We start from the raw sequence: 23,202 nt of genomic DNA, 5'->3' as shown, positions 1-23,202 counted from the left end.
ATCTATTATTTATGCATAGGGTCACTTCAATATTTCAATTTACTTTATGAAGTAATAAGTTTCTTTTTGTCCAATTTCATTGTGTGGCGAAGTTTTAAATAGATTTACCATTAATTGTACCTTAAATTATAGAATGACACCACAGAATGAAACGCAAAATTCTATAAGTAAAATATTATATTCCACTAACGTTCATAAAATCATCTGGCATCATCAAAACATTATAAAAATCACCGATAACAAAAGAAAATGTTTTACCTGAATTTGCGCAGTGTTCCTTTATTTACATAGTCCACTTTAGATGCGGTCAGATTACACAAAATATAGCATATTTTATAGCATAGAACAATCTCTCGGCGTTCATATTTATGGGCGCGTGCACACGTAGTATAATTAATACTTTCCCCCATATATATCTATAACGTACTATAAACAGTGTACCCATTAATTCAATAATTAATTTAAAATTAGGTTCCATATTGGATACTAATCAATGCATAGCATAATAACGACATGAAGTTGTAACTTTTCAAATAAATCTCATATTATCGATATAGCCATTATTAAGGTCCCTGAACTATCGTCATTCTAAAAGCGACTAAGTCCTCGCATTAAGCCGGTTTAATATATTAATATGCTATAATTACAGTATTGCGTATTCTGAACGCATCTTTGAATATGTTGAGGGTAGAAATAATTGTGTTTCATAGATCTATATTCCGAAATTCAAACATAATGCCTCTTCGATATTTTACAAATAAATATATAATAACGAGATTTTGCTAACGAGAACAAAATATTTCACTACTTATTACTATTTTTTTAGGAAAAGATGTACAATAGCCCTCTTGTAAGGATGGAATAAATAAATATTGTAAAAACAATTACAAGGAAATTCTGAACTATACCATTCATCGTACGAATGCATCTTACTGTACTAAATAAATAATTTATCGTGATTTCAACTGCGCACACCGAATTAAATGTACAAATATCACTGCATAATAACAAATACTTTGTAAAATAATAAGATAAAGTACAGTATACGTGTTATAAAAACAAAAAAAAAATAAACTAAGAAAAATGTATACAATACAATCATTTTAGTCGATAGATGACACAGCCACATATGCCACTGTACAAATATCAGCCAACGAGTGAACACAAGAAAACAAGTCGCACGGGAAAATATTAAGTTACGCTTACATATTAAATCGGCAGAAAAAAGTATACAAAAATGTTTTTATGGGTTAGACACGTTATTTGTACTAAGCGATATCGTCAATTAATCTATGTGTGTGCGAGTGATGGGTGTGTGTGTCTCTATAGGATCATGTTGGCGGGGTCCTCGATGTTCTCCTTGAAGGCCTTCATCCATTGGGCACCCACCGCCCCGTCCACGACCCTGTGGTCCGCTGAGGCCGTGAACGTTATGAATTTAGCAGTCCGGAAACTGAAAAATACATAGCAATGTATAATAAAATTCAAAACACTTTTTCATTGCGGTAGTCCATCTCCTTCTCTATAGCTATATTTATCGCTTTTTCTGTATGATTGCTTTAGAGATTAGACTGAAACACGGAGATCGAGGCCATATCACATTAAAATGAAAAAATATTTCATAAATAATAAAATTAAAATGCACAAAAGTTAAGTGAACTTTACTAACGTTATTGGTAACAAAGACAATTACACATGGACTTAAATATTATAGTATAATTAACATACCCTTGTGGCTCATTTTTGTCTGGAATAACTAATTCTTGCAAACCACCGCACGCAATAATGAACGATTGTGGCGGGTTAATGATAGCGTTGAACATTGTGATTCCTGAAATAAATATAAAATTAGATTTTTATTATGTTACAGAAATACCTTATAAAAAAATGCAATTTTCACATAGTTTAGAATAAGTAATCAATAGTATCGTACATATAAAACACCCTAATTTAGTGCGGATTTATAAATAATTTTTGCATTAATATGTCATATCCATAAAATATTTTTTATGACTATGGCGAAAGACCGGCTCTACAATACACTCACCATACATTCCAAGGTTAGAGACGGTGATGGTGCCGCCCTGGTACTCCTGAGGCTGCAATCTGCCCTCCTTTGCCTTCTGCGCGAGTTCCTTCATGTTTCTGGACAGATCGATGACTCCGCGCGAGTCCGCGTTGAACAATATCGGCGTGATCAGACCAGAAGGTGTCGCCACTGCCACGCTCACGTCTACATTGGAGAATCTGGAATATGTTCGCAAATTTGTACTCAATGATCCTTTTCTTATGGTAGAGAATTGTAGATTAATTTGTAACGCAATGGAATGCTTAGTTCATTTATATATAAATTCTATCATATAATATTAATAGACCAATATAACATACTGTCTAATGAAAGATTCCATCCAATGAGAGTTAACAGTAGGCACTCGCTTGGACGCAGCAGCCACTGCCTTAACGATGAAGTCGTTTACTGACACCTGCAATAAATGTAATAATATTAGTATTTTTCTATACAATAAAATTAAATGCCAATAATCGCTTATCGTCTGACCAGGACTTGACACTTAAGAAATATCATAATATCATATCTAATAAGGTACTTGGAAATGCACTCTTACAAGGTACAGTGCACATTGTATTTAGGTAGGAGATAAGCATTGTTTCTCATGTCAATAGAAACGATTTTATAACTGAGTATTAAAAAATGATTCACCTTAATATCAGACTTCTCAGCAGCCAACTTTTCGTTGACCAACTTCCTCATGGCCAAGGTCTTCTCAACGTTGACAGTGGCGCAGAGCTGGTAGTGCGGGATGGTCTGCTTGGCGGCGCTGAGTCGCTTGGCGATGGTCTCGCGCATGCCCGACAGCGGGATGTCGACGAAGGTGGCGCCGGGGGCGGGCATCGGCGGCGGCGGCAGCGGGGCGGCGGGGGCGGCGGCCGCGCCTGCCACGTCACCGCTCTTGATCGACCCGTACAGGCCGGAGCCCTGCCCTGCGGACCGTATGAAATATCACTTACATCTGTCATATAGCTATACCTTGAGCACAAGGTTCGAACATTTTTTTTTACATAGACTTTTACTCGCTTACCAATATACAACCGGTATTTTAAAAAATGTATATATTTCTTCTTGCGTTAAATTATTTAACACTAAGATCAAAGATATAAAACTGATTCATCATCAAGTAGAAATATGTGTTCACTTTTTGCCATAAGAGCTATAATTTTATGATTGTAGTGTGAGTATTTCATACCGTCCCTTGGGCTACAAATTTATTATAAAATAATCATGCATCTTCAAAAGAAGTTAGAAATAAAAATCCAAATTAACTACTACAAAGAGTTCCTTATATTATATTTTGTCTTCATTTCAGGTTGTTTAGGTATGAAAAGTTAGTTGAGTAAAATTTTAGATGGTCATTTTTAAATATCAGAAAGTCCCAATTAAAACTATGTAATATGCATGCAACAATGGATGGATACACACATCTGAAAAAGCAAATAATTTCTATGTAAAAATAATATAATGTGGCAATGAGTTTAGATAACAGAATGGTCACCATCACAATTATATTATTAACAGTACCAGAAATTAAGGGGTCGTGTTTTACCGGCTCTTACTATTGGCTTGAGATAATTTTATCTCTATTTTAAGTAGCTTTAATGCAACTGAACATCTTTAGCAATGCCACTAATATTTGAATGTAATGAATATGAAAAATATTTACGTACTATAAAGCAGAATAATATCACTCCATAAATAAAACAGCTAAAAATATCTGTGAGTGTCCCAAAACACATTAATATAACATAGCACCTCTAGAATTACCATCGAAGTTAAAAGAAACGTAAAATTGACCGCGTATTCAAAAAAGCGACGGAGTCTCTAATGCATTTTATCGAATTTATCTTGCACATACGTCGTCGCACTAAGAGTACTTCATATATAATGACAACCCATGCTTCACTTACCTCCGAGTCTAATGCTCTTCAGCTCGGCGAGCCTCCTGGCCATGGGGCTGGCGTACACCCTACCTGAGGGCGCGGGCGCAGCGGCGGTCGCGGGGGCCGCGGCAGGGGCGGCGGGGGCGGCGGGGGCGGCGCGGGGCGCGGCGGGCGCTGCTGCAGGGGCGGAGGGCGCCGCGGCCGGAGGGGGCGCTGCCGCTGCTGTATCATACCAACATATATTACATACAGTTCTTGACAGTTATTAGACAGAGTTACAAATTACAATACCTGACGGTGAATATTATGACTTATCTTTAAAATAGATTATTATAGGTTTCTGAAGGTGTCGACTTTATCACTTAACACCCATGAAACGTTTTGCCGCAATTATAATCTTTCTAGCTACAATGATCACAGAATATTTAAAATGGGTATTATTTACTAACTACTACTATAAAAGCCTAAGGTTGTATTTGTATCTAGTATAATTGCGTCACTGTAAAAAAACAAATCAGGTTCTCAATTCATAACATAATAATCGTACCATATTTGGTCATAGGTTTTCTTTGCCCTAAACTTGCTTTTCTACGAACCTCTTTAAGCTTTTGAAGCATAGGGGCTGTAACATGCAGGATTGGATTAGACACTAGCTACTTTTTTAATTACATGTATATCAATTCGTTGATACTATTTACAAGATATGTATAAGGTAAAAATATTGTCTTTTTTACATAGGAGTTTATAACATAATAATAAAGGTAATGCATACACTATCTCTTATATATTTTACATAATTATAGACATTACCTAACCTAAATCTACCTAGAACCTAAGCCGAGTAAAAAAAATTGAATAATTTTATCGAATTAGGTTAGTAAATTCCATGATATAGTTAAAATTACCTGGTTCTTCCTTTGCCTGTGGTCTTTTCGGCTTAATCGGCGGTGCTGTTGGTTACGGGCAAATAGTGGCAAATCAGCAAATACATGCAAATGAATACTTATTATTTATGCATTTTAACACAAATATAGTTACACTTCCGTTTTCTGCGCCACATGGATTTCTTACGCCGATATTATATCATGGATTTAGTAAATCCATAAGTATTAAGTACAAACTATGTCTAATCAGTAGACATTGCATGCAGCCCTATAAGTTATACGTTAACACCCATGTGACGAAAAAAACCTTATTAAAGTAACCATAGAATTAAATTTAGATTGCATTTTTATGGAATATTAGATCCATAAAAATAACATCAAAGCATGCTATTAATTCTCGTGTTGTGAAATATTTGTGCCAATTAAATTAAATTTACTATCTTTGAAAAGCAAATGTAAAAATACACCAAATAACTCCTACATACTTGCATCTCAATAAACTTTAACACCAAGAAATCCAGCTTATCTGAGAGAGTATGACAAATTAAACTAAGTGTAAATACTTATAATGAGGCTTTCAAGCCATAAATGACAATTTGTGTAGTTACAAACTGAAAATAATATAAATAATAAATCAATTGATAATTCACACACAAAGGGTGCCAAACCCCCAAATATAAATTCTGAGGGCTTGAGGGTCAGAACAACTGCTCTCTGCATTAAACTTAATAGTTTTGAAGCGGTTGATCTATATAGCTCAATTATAATAATTTCAGCAGACAAAACATTAGTACCATTAAGAGCACCTTAGCAATAACACAAACAGCTTGATATTTATTAATAAGGTCAGCAGTTTTATGTTGTTCACTGTGCACTCCCACATTAATATATATTTTATTGTTAATAAGATTTTAAATATTTTTGATTGTTGGTTTATTATCAATGCTGATTACGGCGATTCCAAGCAAACACCTCAACAATATCCAAAAATCCATGCAATTTAAACAAATTCTTACAATCATCTTTGAAATCTTTGAAGGTAGCTACATCTGCCTGATTTTCCACGATGATACAGAGCAACTTCCCGACAGGCACGCCCTTCGTGCCCGCCGGAATAAGGATCTTGGCCAGGTAACCTTCTTCGGGTGTTTCAAAGCCCATTGTTGCCTTGTCAGTCTCAATTTCACAAAGGAGATCACCTAGAAATTAAAGAAGTTGTTTTTACTTAATACCTCTTCTATTTCGATTTTATCTACTACATTTAGGATTCCAGAGCTTGCTTTAATTAAGCCATTACAAATTCTACATATGACAAAATTCTGATATAGCTCTTAATATCAAAATCATAAAACAGCATTTTGCAATAATCACCTTCACTTAGTTTGTCTCCCTCTTTTTTCTCCCAACTGACAATGGAACCACTTTCCATGGTGGGTGACAGAGCTGGCAGATTCACCTTTGTGTGGGTAGGTAAATCTGCATAGTATCTCATCTGGATGGTCCATTGTGGTACTGTCAAAATTTTCTTCTCTTGTGAACATAATAACCTGAAACAAGAATAAGGTTTAATGAATATATACTATGTATTTTTAAGACGTACTATGCAGATCTACTTATGTTTAAATTATAGTATGCTTAGCTACTGAAGAAACAACAAGTGTCAAATTTTGTTAAGGTTTCAAAGTGTTAAAGACACCCATTAAAACTTAATTATACTCTTGGAGTAATATTGTTTTATATTTTTTAGTTTACACAGAATTAAATTGTTTCCTTAACATTTTATATTCCTTGAATTTATCTGCAGTGTATGTTATTAGCTAATTTTTAATTTTGGTTTCAAATAATGTGTATTTTTACTAATAATTGTACAAAATTTTTTTTCTTGAAAATACTTACAATCTTGTCTTACATTCATTTCATAAATGAAAAAAATAGTTAACATTTTTGTCATGAAATTGATGTCCATCATAGTCATATTATATATAATGAGGAAAAAGTTTCATGTTACAAATTGATGTTATCAAGATAGTAATCATGTATAAATCAACCTGTATAACACACATAGGGTGTCCTTTACATTATTTAAGACTAAAAATGGATTCGTAAACTATTTATATAATCTAATAAAAGGTTTTGATAATAGTAACTTGCAACCTTTTACACATGTAGCCTTGGAAACCTTATGTATTCAACTTATGTGATCAAGAGCATTCCAGTCTCTTTGTGATAAAATGATCATTTAAGATACATATGTAAATACTATGAAAATTATCAATGGCTCTCTAAGATAATATGCTGATATAAAATGTCTATGTCCCCAAATATAATCATATGTATATTTAGACAAAGATTTTTCTGCAAAATAGAAGCATATCAGTAAGAAACACAATCCAAGAAAATCACTATAACAAAAGATAACACAGTAGAACTTATCTTTGTAGAATCATAGGTGTATTAAAAATAAAATAAACATTTTAATTTTTTTTTTATTTGAGAGTATTAATGTATTATTTTTTAAAAAAGTTTTAAAAATCACTGTCCTACTTTTATGTACTATAATATTTTGGATGGACATCCATGATCTGTAGAGGTTCCATCTAAAGTTCCTTGTTATAGTAAAAAACTGTAAAAGAAACTGTTACAACATGCTATTTATTCTGGTCCTGCAATATTCAATACCTCTATGGATAACTGCACAAATAATTTTTCAATGTCATTTTATAAAATATTTTCTTTTATTATAAATGTATGTCTTAAATGTAACATTGGTGTCTCATATTTCATAAAAAAGCACAGAGCAAATGAGCTTCCTTATAATGACATATAAATATCTGCAATGTCAAAGTAACTTATCAATAGTGTTGATATTATTCTAGTATTTGACCTACAACATCAATTAATTGTAGGCCATATTATGCTGTAGATAATTTTACTGATGAGTACCTTATGACATAACTAGATAATTCAATTTTCACACTCTATAATTTCAGTGAGATGAGGAATATAATTTGGCCATTTTGTTATGATCCAATTGTTAATGTTAGTGTTGCATCTGCTTAAGATAAAGATACTTGAATAATGAATGTTACTAAAAATTTAGTTTAGTCTAAGTAAGGATATGGCAAATAATAATTATTGTAAGTGGAGCAAATGTTTATTATTTTTAATGTTTCTTTTCTGTTTTGTATGATATCACACAAATTAATATAACATTGATAGTGTCCTTCCTTCGAATTAAAATTACAGCAATAATTTAAGTATTCGTTTTAAGAATATAGATTGATTATTGGCACTATGAGGCACGTGGTAAAGCCGGCTATGTGAGCCAAGTTGTGACAATTTAGGAATTGAAGATCAGTGTCATTTTGGTTATGCAACTGGCATTGCGAATTCCGGCGGCAAGGAGTAACTTTTTAAACCAATTTCTTATAATTATTAAAGTCGTTAATATATTTATAATTAAGCGATTAATTATGATTTATAGATGAAAAAACAGGCTACAATTCTAGCTTACCTGTTAGAAAGTTTCCTCCTAGACAGTTCTGTGCTCATGCATCGCGTGATATTTGACCGTATAGCTTTTTTTAGACTATCATTCAGAACTTGGTTTCGTACAAGAATCGTTCGCAACATTGTTGATTTTTAAATGTGTTCACAACTATTCCGTCCAGATGATCGGGACGGTTTTTATAAAAACCGTAAGATCGACCTTCTGCAGTTTGTAGGTCGTTGATAAAAATTGACAAATGACAAATGTCTTATGTCACTAGGATAGGTACGTGCCGCATACTCCAAGCATAGATTATTATGAAGTAAAATATTCGTCGTGTGATTATTTTAACTATATTACATAGATGACTAAAATAATTCATTGAAACAAGACGACAGATAACTAATGTGAGTTCAAAATACCTTTATTAATCATTTTCAAATAGGTACAGCTTTCAAATTTTTAATAATGTAGGTATGCAACACTGATATATAGAAATCAGAAATATGATTTCTGAACGTAGAATTAGTCTCAGGAATTAGTTCTGACCCTCAGAATAAGTGTTCTGAGTTCTGACCATAGGTTTTATAAATCTATGTTTTCTGATCTTTCCAGTAATGACAGGTTTATGATATTCCCCCTATAGTGGGAGGGTTTTAAACACTTCGGGAAATACAATGTTTGTGGTTTTGGGTGAAACATTATTTTTTTGTTCAAAACGAGATATTATATATAAGCTGCGTGCAAAACAGTTTTTTGATTGAAAGTCCAGGAATGTTTTTTCTATCACGAACTACTTTTGTGGCATTATTTCTTATTATTAAATATTCCATTTTTAAGGGATTTCCTAAGTGACTTAGGGGTATTACAAAACACACATTTGGCAACATTGAAACTGTCAAAATATTTTTCTTTCTCTTCTGTCAACTGTTGTGTTAGACAGGTTATCAAAAATGGTGAGAAATTAAATTCGTGAATATTTTACCCATCTAAACATTAAAAGCAAAATAACAAAGTTAATTACAGTGACCAAGAACTGTTTTACTTAGTGCCATACGTATTTCGTGTAAAAAACCCAAATATATGAAGTGCCAAAAATGTTGTGCATAGCGAGTAAAAGTTGTGATATTGTGTTTTGCAGGCAAAACGCACCAAGAAGGTCGGAATCACTGGCAAGTATGGCACACGTTATGGTGCCTCCCTGAGGAAAATGGTTAAAAAAATGGAAGTGACCCAACACGCTAAATACACTTGCTCATTTTGCGGCAAAGTGAGTATCATTTAATTTTGTTCCTCGAACTGCACTTTTTATAACACGTATATGTTGATCAAATTATAAACTGGGGTATATACGTGTAAATTATATTAATGATTAAGTATGTAGTGATAAACGTTTTTTGTAAATACCTAAGTAAGGTTAGGATTAATGTAGTATACCGGCATAAAGATACCCTATGTTTTGAATCTTGGTTACGGCACACAAATGTTTCTGTATCAAATTAACATATCAATAAATTAAAAAGGTTATTTCAAGACATTATGTACTAGTTCGGTTTTATTTAAAGCATTTGTATGTACTTAAAATCTCCATTGTTATACATTGAAAATTGAATCAAATATATGCTTTGTGTTGCAAAACTTGTTTTTTGGCACAAATCTAATATTAGTAGTTATTACGAACCTATAAGAGTATCAATATGGTTATCTGTTATAGTTTTGATTCATTAACATGGTATAAACATTGAAAATGTTGTAGAAAAGTATAAGGTCTATTATCAGGCATAAATCCTAATATTAATGATTGATAGGTAAGGCTTATTCTCAAATATGATAGTATGTCATTATACAATACTCCTTAAACTAATACATGAAATATTTGTTAACTACAGAAAACACTGAATGCATTAGTATGAAAATTTACACCTATTATGACAGAAAAGAACTGAATGGTCTTTTTATTTCTAGAAAGGTCTTTCATGCTATTGTATTTACAACTATCTAGTTATACAAGCTGCTTAACTATGTTATCGGAAAAAAAAATTGACATTGTTGTATATTCCAGGATGCCATGAAGGCGTTCTTGTGTAGGCATCTGGTCATGCAAGCGCTGCAAGAGGACAGTAGCTGGTGGTGCGTGGGTGTTCTCCACTACCGCCGCCTCATCCTGCAGATCTGCCGTAAGGAGGTTGCGTGAAGTCAAGTAAACATCTTATAGTTAAGAAATAAACAAAAACTTTAAAATGTGATTGTTTCATTTCATTTACTATCAATTAGTGTTGATATGGATACAAAAATAGATATTTTAATTATAAAACACATTACTAATTAAAATTATCATTTCATGACAATATATTGGTAGCTAGCTAATTCACTCTCCTTTTGAAATAACACCAAAGATGTTTTAATTATGGTATCTAAAAATGTAATTAAAATATTACCTTTCATTAATTTTTATTAAAAATACTCAATTAACTAAAACAATTTATACTTATATGGGGAACAAAACAGTATAAGCAAACTTGGGAAACATTTAAATTAGTTTTAGTGACATGTTTGAATTCCGGTGAGCCACTTATATAAGAGTTCTGGAGGCTACAGGTTATTTGAAGCTAGTACAGACCAAGGTATCACAAAGTTTTACCAATGTTTACATGCCATTACTTTGTAAAGTAATTGAAAAATGAATATACCTACAATATAAGCTTTCTCAATCATTTTTAAAATCTGTTTCAAAATAAAATTATAGAAGATATTGACAATCAATTGTTTTTCATGTATATGTTCATGTGTATTTATTATTAGTCAAATAGTTTATACAATATAGATAAGCAATGCTTGGACCTGTGTACTGTTGGGAGAAATCACAACAAAAACAACTATTAACTTGAGTCTTGGTTATTTGATAAGCATGGCCCAAAAAAGAAATGATTATATAATTGTTACTTACAAATTGATTTTGTTATTTAATAAAACACTTTATGGAGATCAAAATCAACAAGTTTATTCTTATAACAATATATCAATATTATCAATTTGTCTTTCTTACAAAAATATATTTTTAAGAAGTTTTCAATAGCACCCATAAACATTATTATATGTAGTTTTCTTAAGTTAAGTCAAATAAGTACATATGTAATTAAAGTAACACATTCAACATTAAACAACAAATAAGACAAGAAAGAGAATATTACATTGACATCAAATAGTACAATAAACTGCTGCTTTTCTCAATTTGGCCTCTAGTAGCAGAAACAGAGAAAAAGTAAATAAAAATTAACATGGCACAGTAATTGTAGAAATAAGTAATGCCGTGTTTTCTTAAAATAATATCAGTAGGTATCTATATCAGATGAAACAGATCAAGAGTGAAGATAAAAAAATATCTCTAGTCACCTAAGTCACTGTCCTTATCACCTATTGCATATAATATACTAAAAGCTATACCTAATAGAGCTGTACCAAGCAAATCTCCCAGCGCAGTGAGATAAGGTATGGCTGAATTATCAGGATCCATTCCCATCTTCCACATCCACACAATCATATAATGACTGATTGTCAACAACAAAAACACTTGTAACAATGCAGCTGACATGTAGATCAAAATAAACATTGGTGTTGTGGATGTATGACCAGCTCTTAAGTACCCTATAGTGTAAATGAATATTAATTGCCCTGGTATTACCATCAAAAGTAATAGTTTAGTAGTATTACTAATCACATTATTTTCCTTTTGTCCTGTGTGAAGTGATGTAGAGAGTCTCGAAGCATGAACAGCTACCATATTGCCACCTATACCGTTTATAACTAACTGGTATACAGCAATACCTTTATAAACAGATACAGTGTGATCTAATATTAGTCCTCCAGCACTGCTGATCACCATAGCAGACACAACTGGCACCCATCCCTCATCTAAAGCTTGTTGAGTGAATTTATTTTTCCATGCAATATAACCACTCACTGGCACAAGAGACGCGCCAACTATGATAATAATAGATGGCAGTATCACACTTGTGCCAATAGACTTGTACAGTAATGAAGCTATCCACGACAACAGTGCCAACGTAGTTAGGTCACCCAAACTAGCAGCAATGGGTGTTGCAATGTTGTCTGGGTTTATATTGATCTTTTTAGAAACCACAATCACACCAATCATGATCAAACCAAGAACAAAACTAGCAGATGACGCTGTCAATACACTAGATGCACAAAGTAGCAATGCATGATGGATATCAAAGTTTCCTTCTGGTATCCATCCCATGGCCACTGCTGCCATAGCAGCCAGGAACCCTACTAGCACAGCCTGACATTGTATTAAACACAGATTTCCCACAACCAAAGAATACAAATTCGTATCAAGATGCCCTAAGTGTGCATGCGTGGACAAACGCGATGCTAATGTCATTTCTAAATTACCTTTAAGCCCAAGCAGGGCTGGCACTAGAATGTAAACTTCTGACACTTTCTTGAAAACATCCCAATGCTGCACATAGTCGAGTAGCAGGCTGGCGGCGACCATTCCAAAGCCAGCCAGTAAGAACGATGCAAACATCTGCACTCCCGCCACCCAAGAGTTTTCTTTTGCGTATTTGATATCTGGCGGTTTATCTTCATTGATGAGGCTGTACGCGTCAGTTGTTAAATTCGTTTCGGATTCATTTTTCTGCACTCGATTCATTTTTAAATTACTTTTGTTCCTATTCATACTAATCGTGTAAGTATAAGTATTACTTATTTGATGTTGATGCGAAGACACGTCTAAGTTTTTTTATTTGTACAATTGTAACTCGTAAAAATGTGGTTTTGCGAACACAGCCTTAACTATTGCGAGAAGATTTATGCAACTTTCTTAATGTTAAAGTTCGTTGTATATATTATACAGTAATAAAAATATGTAAATTGTAAAATACTATTACGATCACGGTAGATAAGCGACAGTCAACTATATACGAGTAGTGATTAATAATGATTAATAAATGTCAAAATTGTATGTTGCTATACGTAAAACCATAAATATTACACACTTCATATTATTATTGATAATACCTGTTAATATACAGTTACTGTTAATAGACACATATGTCCCAAAAAATAGTGTCAAGCGGAGGTCCAGAGATAGAGCATCCCTTGGGGTATCCGAAACACCCACATGTATGTTCTGCGATTTTTTATAGTTTTCGAGTTATGAATATTTTTCTAAATTTTTGAGAATTTTAGATTTGAACGATTAAATGATTTATTTATAAAAAAAAGTAGAAGTTGTTGTTGTTATTGTTTCATTAGTTGTATTTTTTTGCAAAAAACAATCAGCTTTGTAACTTTAATGAAATTTATGAAAATGTTGGTGTAAAGTGAAAAACTTACTTTTTATGAATTATGACTTTAATTTTCTACTTTAAATTAAATATCTAAACAGGTTACTTCGTGGTTCTAAGGTAGGTCAAAAACTTCGCCAGACTCTTAACTTACCTATTCATTAAAAATACATAATCCTTCATATAATATATAGATATAGCATCACGCCTTTTTTCAAGAAAATGACCATTTCAATTTATGACCATGTAGGGTCGAGTCTATTGTGAAAACGTATTAGAATTAGGGATTACTAAGATCCCTCATATTATAATTTAGTATATAAAAATGAATGTAAAATGTTATTATACAAAGTATGTTTTCATTGATATTTATAATCAGGGTAGGACATTTCAATATTAAGTCCTTTGAATTCAGCATAAACTTTAGTAACCGACTTTTAAAAATAACTAGCCTAAGTTGATTCGCGCCAAAGTGTACATGTTTGTTCTTCAATGTGGGCGCAGACGCACTTGGTTGCCGACATGTCAAATGAGATGCCTGCACGCACCGTTTTGGATATTCGTCGATACGTGGTGTATAATGTAAACACCTTACCGTGACTTACGCAGATGGAAAGTTTGCGGCTAAATCCTGCTTTATGTTGGAAAGATTATAAGGTATCAGGAATGAATCGTTTCGCTAGGGGCAACTTAGACTTCAAATTGTAAGTATGTCTCGCACTATCGAGATGTGTCTGACAGTAGGTAATTTTATTTTATTACCATGTATTGCCATAAATTAAATTAAAAACAAAACTCTTGCTAATTATTTTCTGTGGTAAAACGTAAAAGAATTAAAAAGGCAGAATCATGGCATGTCTAGTTGCCAAATACCTTTCAAAACGGCGACTCAAAGGTTTTTCTTTATTCTAATAAACTCGAAGACATTTAAATAGTGAAGTTTCAATTAATACACTACAATATCGTGGCTCCATAAGAATTTATGGGCTGGGCTAATTCTAAAGGTAATAATATTATTACTAAAGATGAATGGTAGAGAGTAGATATTATTATATTTTAAGGCGAGTAAGCATTCCAACTTACATGCATTATTTATTGTCTTGAAAACTATTTTGTATTAATTGATATTTACCAAAAAAAATCAAATATGCAGAGTATTTTGCATATAAATCTGATTTATTTCTAATTAATCGATCATAATATAATAATAGCATATTACTTATTAGCACATATTTATATTGCATTTTAAATTGTAAAATCTATCTCACTTCCCAATACTGTAATTTAGTGACTTGTGGAAGATAGTTGAAGGTTTATAACTCTATCCTTTCTAAAGGCATTCAGCTTATGATTCCGAACCCTCACAAATAAAATGACATAAAATATATCTTTAATGTATTTGTGGTCACATTCTTAGATCTGAAACAGCTGACAGCTGTCAATTTTAGGAACACGTATAAAGTTTCGGCAAAAACTACATTTTTAGCATAAGCGTTACAAGAAGTTATTTATACATTTATAATGTCGATTTTTCTTATTATATAACATCTATTTAGAAATGCATCTTCTCTGGCGTGTGAAATTTTTAGTGGTAACATTTTATCTATTTAGTTAAAATTTTGGTAAAAATATTGTTACAATCCAAATTACTAAATATAATTTGGCTTCCGTTGACCCTTCAAATACAAAGATTTAAATTATCTAGATTGTAAATCTAAAAAAAATAAGTACTGGAATGGTGTTATGCATCTTGATATGTATTTAAAACAAATATAAATTAAAAAGTATAGATAATTATTTTCGTTCAAACAAAATATATATGCTGAAAATCCCAAATGTAACTTCGAGACACACTCCCTGACATTGACACGCTAGAAAGTTTGACGTATACGTTTGTACTTGTTTAGCGATTGGCGAATGTCGCCTTGTCGATGGAATTGAATGTCGACCGCGACTACCGCGAGCCAACATTTCTCCATCGCCGCGTCGTAAACTGTTTTATTTCGTCACTTATTTAATAGTTTTATACGTGAGTTCACCTTATTCGTGTATATTACTAAAAAGTTCTAAAGCAATATTACAGTAGGGTATTATTGAAGAAATATTCCATGCATTATTCACGTCTTAGATCCGGAAACCTACTTAAAATTTGTGCATACATTTTCTATTCATAAAGTGCTATGTAGTTTTACATTCATAAGTAAAACCTCAATCATTTGTGTCAGTTATATTTAATAAGATCGTGTCAAAGTTCAATTAATATTACCTGAGTGTTTTGTGCGATTTATAATTTAAGTGGGTCTAAATTCGCGTGTGTTGCAGGACGAGGCGGCTGGCGTGACATTATTGTGTTTAAGTTGTCATGAGGCAGTGACCCGTGTTGCGTTAGCCAAAATGTTTCGGAGTAAAATAAGGATACACACATGCCGCATCATCCTGTTGACCTCGCTAGCATGGCTGCTCGTCGACGTGATGTTGCTGGCCATGTACTCGGATTGTTTTGGCGAAGGTTGCAGCAAGAAGACAACAGGCAGTGAAGATGGTATACAGGTAAATGACCTCTTGTATTATTTATATAAATGACTTTGACTTTACTATGGCTAAAAAGTATAAAACAACCATATACTCGCATTAAATATATAAAGCGTGACATTGTTGCGTTATTTTTTATGCAAATTTGATATGCAATATTTTCATAATTCAACATATTTTTTATACAATAAACTTCTGAGTAACTAAAAACTAAAGATGGTTACTTGCATTTCTGTATAATTTTATATATTTATTTTATTTATATGAATATTTAAATAAGTATCTTAATTTTGGAAAGAAAAAATGTTAAAGTTTTTTGTGTCTAATGTATTATAACCACATTTTCTTAAGTTATGTACTCACTAGTTCCAAATGTAAGTGAAAGTAGATGCAACAAGTTCTTTATTTAATTGACTGCATACATTACTGAGCTATTATTTGGGAACTGGTTTTTATTTAATGTGATAAAAAAAAGCATACAATATTTTTGTATGTAAAACCAGCAGACAAAATGTAAAGTAATGAAATAACTAAGAAAAACTGAAAAGTGGGTACATATGTATAACTTATTGATCATACTCTTCTATTAATTGAAATAGCTTAAATAAATGATTATGATTATAATTTGTACTAAAGATTAGTTAGTTTTGTTCTGTGTGAATAATGTAATTTGGTACAAAGCAATTAATATCTTTAAATATTTATATGCCCTGAAAAGCTTTTTATTTATGAATCAGTATTTTTAGTAGTATGTATCACAACTGCTAATATTTAAATACATATAACATATTATACCTGTAGTCTTGATTTTCTATATATTGTCATTTCTATCAGAAAGAAGAATATAGAGGGAAGAAAGCAGCAATAGCTGCGGCCCTACAGCAGGACATAGATGATGAAGACACAAATCTTGAGGAGAATGAAGTAGGCCAAGACCTCAATGATGATGGACTACTCCTGGCTCCATACCCACGGTCAAGGCTGAAGAGATGGGAGCCAGCACCCACAGTCAGACCGCATGGAGATTCTCCAGGAGAAATGGGTATGTACACCATTTTTATACAATGACAATGAACTCATGACCTCTAAGTACTTATTATAATAAATACTGATATCTATACATTTATCAAGCCTAAATTATATTGCTTCAGGTTCAATAACACTGTTTCAAAGTTATATTTCCCTAGCTAAGAAGTACATTTAAATACCTTTTCTGCATTCCTCAATGTTAATGACACATTTGCAAAATCTAATTAAGCAAACCTCACTCATTTTCTGTTAAGTAATTGGTTTGAATATTATTTGATTTCTATAAAAAAAGATGAGGAAGTGTATTGCATAAAATTTATGCTTATTAAATAATTTGTGTTAAGATGCTGATATATGAATATATTTACTGATGCTGATATATGAATTTATTTATGAAAAACAAGCTACTTGATATTATAATAATCTTAAATATTGTTTTAATCTAATCATATAAAATATTAAAGTTATATTGGGTGGTGACTTGCATAGCTATAATGTATTATGTATGTAATAAATCTACATTTTATTAGATCATCACCTAATATAAGAAAATTGATAAACAAACAAATACTGATTGATGAGATTGTCAACTTTTAATACATTTAAATATATGCAATATAACCTAAAACAAATTTTAAGATGGAGATGCATTTGTATGCAATTATTTACGTTTCCTGTTTTACTAAACAAATTACGCAAATTCCCAATTAGTGTAATAGTAATATTGCGGTAGATACGTTAATTAATTGTAGCTTAATCATTTTGTCAATCGATTATATCGCATTTTTATTTTATTTGATAACGAAATTTTTGCACGTTGATGTACACTTAGGTATGTATGTTTAATTAAATGTGGTCTAATGCGATTTGATACGAGATAAAAAAAAATATATCTAATATTATAGACATTCAATAAGATATTGCTATATAACGTGTCGCACGTTAGTAACGTTGATAAGATACAAATACGAATCGCCGAAGATATAAACGTCATCAGCCTAGATCACGGTATCTATGACAAAAATCGATATAACTACGTTCAAAAAGCGGGGGCGGTTTATAAACAGCCATAACAAAACTTAACTGTGTGGCTTTATTTCCTACAATGTACTTATCTAGTTAATTAGTCATATCCCACATTTTCTAACTCATTTGTATTATGATTTTAAGCTAAAGAATCTGACTGTTATCATCTGTGTAGGTATATCAAAATTGTCAAGTATCTAGCAAAATAAAATATTGAAGAATATAAAACAGGAAAAAATCTTACAAGGGCCAATTTTCCATTACCTTTATTATCTATTACCCCGCATCAGTTACGATCTAAGCGTCACTGTGATAACTGAATTACCCACTTATTCTATGCCCGAAATATTGGTACTTGGAATTAAATCGTAACTATAATTATTAGCTATTAGAATAAAGTTGACTCCAAAATCTAGTACAATCCAAAAAAAAATATTTAATTTTATATTATGGTTAATTAGAAATGATTAAAACACCAACAATGTTATCTTTCCGATTCATGTTTTTATGTTTATTTGCTTACAAAATATTTAATTTGAGTATGTGCCTAATTTAATATGCTACTTAGCTACATTCTTACATTACAAACTACTTACATAAAACATATATATATAATTGTACGCAATAAAAAAATAATCATTATCATATTTTATTTTAAAGAATTTCCTTTCGTATCTTCGCAGTTCAAGACCAAACAACGGTAATAATATCTTTAATATGATATTATGTTGAAGTTATATTGAACCCAACACAAAAATAAGCATCTAAATCCTTTTTGATTTTGAGGAGTTCCCCATGCATATCCGAAGTTCATGGTCATATACAAATTAAATTATAATGAGATCATTGCGAACTAATACGAAATCAAACGGAAAAAGAATATTTGAAATCGGACTATGGGGTAAATGATTATAGCTAAATTAGTATAAAAAATTGACATATATTTAAACTTTCCTCCTTTTGAGTCGGTTTATAAATTATCTTTATTTAAATAATTATAATTATTCCATTCAATCATTAAACAAACAAATCATTATTTATATTTAACTTGTATAATATTTTTTTCTTATATTAGAGATGTGTAATAAATAAGCCCTCAGCTTTGCATCTGCAAGAATAAGAACAAAACAGCATCAGATTGCGGAGTTTCTTTATAAATCTTGTTCCGGCTGAAACACGCTTAGGAAACGCGGGCATATCCATAAGGCCATAACAGCGCAATTTGAATAAAAAAATTGCGCCAAAAGTTAGATCTAATCGAGGCTCGATGTCAGTGGTTATTCCGTTTTTTTTTCTTCTTTACGACTGAGGACGTCGCGTATAACGTTAGCTTTATACTTCTGGTGGCAGGTTATAAGTAAATTTGTAGATTTATTGGAATTTTATCAAGATATTTATCGATGTAATCTTATCAAACAATTTCATCGAAGTATATTATATCTGCAAACCCTGGATACGATTCAGATCCGGCATCCGGAGTTAATCCTTTGATATGTGAAAGGAAAAATTCGAAATTTAACGTACTAAGTAATTGTAACGCAAATAGAAATGTCCCCTTTAAGATAATTCGGTAATATTGTTGTATCCAGGAGTGTATTATGAGGGATTAGGATTTTATTTTTGTGCAGTCCATAATTAATATAATAACAGTCTTGTTTTTAATTTGTAATCATTATACGTTTATTGGTGGAGTAAAAATAAAACACTCAAATCTGCAAATAAAACTAAATAGGCGTCCAAAAATTTGCAGTACTTATGTAAAGTCTGCGCTTTGACTGTGCCACAGTGTCGGTTTTTTCACTACAGCGTAGACGGAGGGATTTATCTCAGTGCGGATCGTAAAGGAAAGTTGTTCTGTCGCCGATGTTGATACATAATGCATTTTTTGCAACATCTGTAAGATTTATTTTGTATCGGCATACAGCGCTCGAACCTCTGTGTCCTTTCACTATTTTTAATGCTAACATCAATACTGTTTGCCAAACATCGTTTGTATGTAGGCGCCCATTCATCAGTTGCAGTTTGAAGATTGAGTCGCGCGCGACAATGACTTTCTATTCACGAGGATTTGATACGCAGATTACGATTCATTTTTCTCACAACATTGAACTATTGTAAGCTGTACGATGAACAACGCTTGTAACAATAGATGATTGTTTTGCGAAGTACATTTCGATACAGTCGTTTAAGTTAGTTATTTACTGTTGAGTTAGTTTACAGTGCGGATTGCATTTTATGACTTTACGTTTTTTAAGTCTTCATGACGCTTATTATTTACATTTAGATGTGTAAAACTCATTTGAAACCTAGCTGGATTATGGATGTAATGTTTTTTGTGTTTACATTTTAAAGGCACAGAAATGTTTGTATTTTAAAGTGTAATGTTTGTTGCAGGTAAAGCCGTGAACATTCCAATAGAACAGGAAAAGCTGATGTTGGACAAATTCCAAGAAAATCAGTTCAATCTTCTGGCGAGTGACATGATATCCCTGAACAGGTCGCTCACCGACGTGCGCTTTGAAAAGTAAGTGATATTCCATTCAGAACTTTACGAGCTATTGGATATGGGGCACGTGGCTTTCAATTCGGACTGTTTTTTCTATCAGTCAATATGTATAATGGTATCAAGTATTATTGTTCATACTTGGTTCGTGAATCATGGCCTTGGTTTTATAGTCAATATCAGTTCAATGTCATCGAGTAGACTGATTCGAGGCTCTGCATTCCGCTTCCTATTGTACTCGGTAAATATCCGTGCTCCACATATTGAAATATCATTGAACATTTAAAGCTTTTAAACGGATAAATGGTGATCATTTTCGTTAACTACTGAAGACCGATAGGATGTAATATTGTTTTTGATTCATGTTTCTCGCGTCTTTGATAACGGTGAAAATACTATTTGAATTTCTTTCGAATACTTTAGTATGTAGCTCCTCCTGTAACTGCCCCAGAAAACGTTTTGCTCTCAGTTGGTTAAAGAACTTAAGCATTGAAAAAATTAAATTAGCTCATTCAATTTCCAATATTTAGCTGAAATTTAAAAGTATGCATATATTGTATTTTTTTAACGTGAAGTGAAAGCAGTTTTAGTATTTAACCGTAAACATTTGGCTTTCGGCGATCGTTTCCGATAATGCCGGTCGGCGTGTATCAACATATCCACTTTTAACTGATAACACGGACAATACGCTGTATTGCTTAATTGAATCTAATCTCAAATCAAAGCTTTTTTCACAGTAATTTTGTAATTAATGAGATTATAGTGATAATAAAAATTGATATGTGCGTATCTATTAACTACAATCAATGTTGTATTCTCGTACTATTAAATAACGACTTGTTAAGAGTTCAATCTCCGATTTCGCATTCAATTGATTGGCATTCTCATACGGACGTGTGCAGTGGGTCTGATCGGGTGATTGAATTGTTCCTTTAAATTGGCTCATAAAGTATTTATGCTTGTGTATGGTCGGGTTACAGATGCCACTGCATTTGTCACACAATCATTGCCGTAGCTTCATATTTTCTTCAAGGGAGGCAGTTGGTGTGAGCAAAAAAATTGGCGAATTCAACGAAAGGCCCGTACCACGCGAGGCCTAAGTAATCGCCTAATTTGCCTCTGCTAGTTACGACTAATCACAGACTAGTGCATCATCTAGGGATTTTGATTAAACTGACAGCATTTGAGCTCTGGTAAGAAAAGTGTATGACTCTCTTTCATAGAGTCGTAGACCACGTATGCACAAAGGGACAGTGCGGGTATAGCTACGCCATAGGCCTTGGACGAATAAAAAATATAAATAACAAAATTTTGGTCTACCGCTAGGCATTGACTTAAATTACTTATACCAAAATAACTAAACGACTTCTTGGACTGCTTGATGGTTCATATTCTAACCTTGTGAGATGACTACATGTAGAACGACGGTAACATTCCGTGCAACGGTCGACTACCTTACCCAAAAACCACAAAACGGGTCGGTTTTCAATTCTGACCACTACAAATTGAATTAAATAATTTATTTCCTCCTGCCGCAATTCGCAGTTCGCTCCATTGTCAGGGTTTGTTTCAAACTCCGTTAACCTAAATGCGGCCTTCTCGACACAGTTTATCTTAACGCTTGTCACTGTTTTGTCGGACATAGTCACAAGTTCTGTTATTATATCGTGGTATTAAATAATAATACATAGTTATTCGTATGGGTATTTGGAAATAACAGCGTACGAGGTACATGTATATCAAATCAATTTATATCGGTAGATGTTTATCAGTTATCACTAGTAAGATCGATATGATATACCTATACAGATTGTTACTTTTAAGCCGGTTCCGCATCATATTCGAGTTATAAAATAATTTGCTTTAAATGTTCAAGGGGGTCGTCCATTAATCACGTGATGTTTTTTAGTGACTTCTTAACCCCCTGTCCGCCCCTGGTGATATGTGGTGAGGTTTTAGACTACACCTCCCCTCCAACCCAAAATCATGTGTATTTTTTGGTAGAAAATATATTGAAATTTTTAAATTAAACCCCGCGATCACTGAAAAATAAATACACGTGATGTCTCATTATCAACCCCCCTTCCTCCTTATAATATTTCGTGATTTTATTTCCGAACCCCTCCCCCAATTTCCAGTCTCATGTGATTAATGGACGACCAAGGCAGGTTGCAATGAGAATGAATGAAACGCAAGACGTTGTAATCTTTATTAAAAACATTGATATTTTGAATAAAGATCATATTGGTATGTCTGAGGGCATACGCTCGCTACCTATTGATGAGTCATCACTTGTATCACGAGGATATAGTAAAGCAGTATAGTTATTAAGATACTATAATATAATTTTTATGAGGCTTGTATGTTCCGCGGGTGGATAAAGTTTATTCTTACCTTCGAAGCTTATATTTCGGAGGAATCTATCACCTATTTTCATAATCAGCAGAAAATTTTCATCTCTTTTCTGTA

General features: G+C 32.5%; 4 protein-coding genes across 6 annotated transcripts in view; 2 read left to right on the top strand and 2 right to left on the bottom strand.

Moving 5' to 3' along the window:
- Nucleotides 1–159: 159 nt before the first annotated feature.
- On the bottom strand, nt 160–8,599 carry LOC115440228 (dihydrolipoyllysine-residue acetyltransferase component of pyruvate dehydrogenase complex, mitochondrial). 3 transcript variants are annotated; one of them, XM_037437016.1, is made up of 10 exons: nt 8,353–8,599; nt 6,210–6,385; nt 5,855–6,037; nt 4,860–4,904; nt 3,982–4,176; nt 2,720–3,000; nt 2,389–2,483; nt 2,048–2,247; nt 1,729–1,831; nt 160–1,453 (listed from the first exon to the last, which is right to left on the bottom strand). In XM_037437016.1, the coding sequence occupies exons 1-10, from the start codon at nt 8,469–8,471 to the stop codon at nt 1,324–1,326; spliced, it is 1,527 nt and encodes a 508-aa protein (XP_037292913.1). In that variant the 5' UTR covers nt 8,472–8,599; the 3' UTR covers nt 160–1,323. The 3 variants fall into 3 exon arrangements, with proteins under 3 accessions (XP_037292913.1, XP_037292914.1, XP_037292915.1); XM_037437017.1 differs by having other exon boundaries at nt 3,982–4,173; XM_037437018.1 differs by lacking the exon at nt 4,860–4,904.
- Nucleotides 8,600–9,063: 464 nt separating this feature from the next.
- Nucleotides 9,064–10,571, top strand: LOC115440198 (60S ribosomal protein L37a). Its single transcript, XM_030164403.2, is given in 4 exon segments — nt 9,064–9,284; nt 9,470–9,598; nt 10,391–10,402; nt 10,404–10,571. Coding segments are annotated over 4 exon segments (273 nt in total). The 5' UTR covers nt 9,064–9,281; the 3' UTR covers nt 10,533–10,571.
- A 736-nt stretch (nt 10,572–11,307) lies between these two features.
- On the bottom strand, nt 11,308–13,311 carry LOC115440197 (solute carrier family 41 member 1). The gene has a single exon (XM_030164402.2). It carries the CDS (start codon nt 13,031–13,033, stop codon nt 11,714–11,716), a length of 1,320 nt encoding a protein of 439 aa, XP_030020262.1. The 5' UTR covers nt 13,034–13,311; the 3' UTR covers nt 11,308–11,713.
- Nucleotides 13,312–15,523: 2,212 nt separating this feature from the next.
- LOC115440220 (polypeptide N-acetylgalactosaminyltransferase 5) overlaps nt 15,524–23,202 on the top strand; it is a 40,586-nt gene continuing 32,907 nt past the window's right edge. The window contains exons 1-4 of the mRNA XM_030164436.2: nt 15,524–15,672; nt 15,966–16,193; nt 17,010–17,217; nt 20,625–20,754. Coding sequence (XP_030020296.1) covers nt 16,038–16,193; nt 17,010–17,217; nt 20,625–20,754 — 494 coding nt within the window. The 5' untranslated portion in view covers nt 15,524–15,672; nt 15,966–16,037. The remainder of the gene's footprint in view (nt 15,673–15,965; nt 16,194–17,009; nt 17,218–20,624; nt 20,755–23,202) is intronic.

This window comes from Manduca sexta, chromosome 10 (assembly GCF_014839805.1).
Source record: "Manduca sexta isolate Smith_Timp_Sample1 chromosome 10, JHU_Msex_v1.0, whole genome shotgun sequence".
Taxonomy (NCBI): domain Eukaryota; kingdom Metazoa; phylum Arthropoda; class Insecta; order Lepidoptera; family Sphingidae; genus Manduca; species Manduca sexta.
Note: the sequence above shows the minus strand (reverse complement) of the source record. Positions and strands in the feature narration are given on the sequence as shown.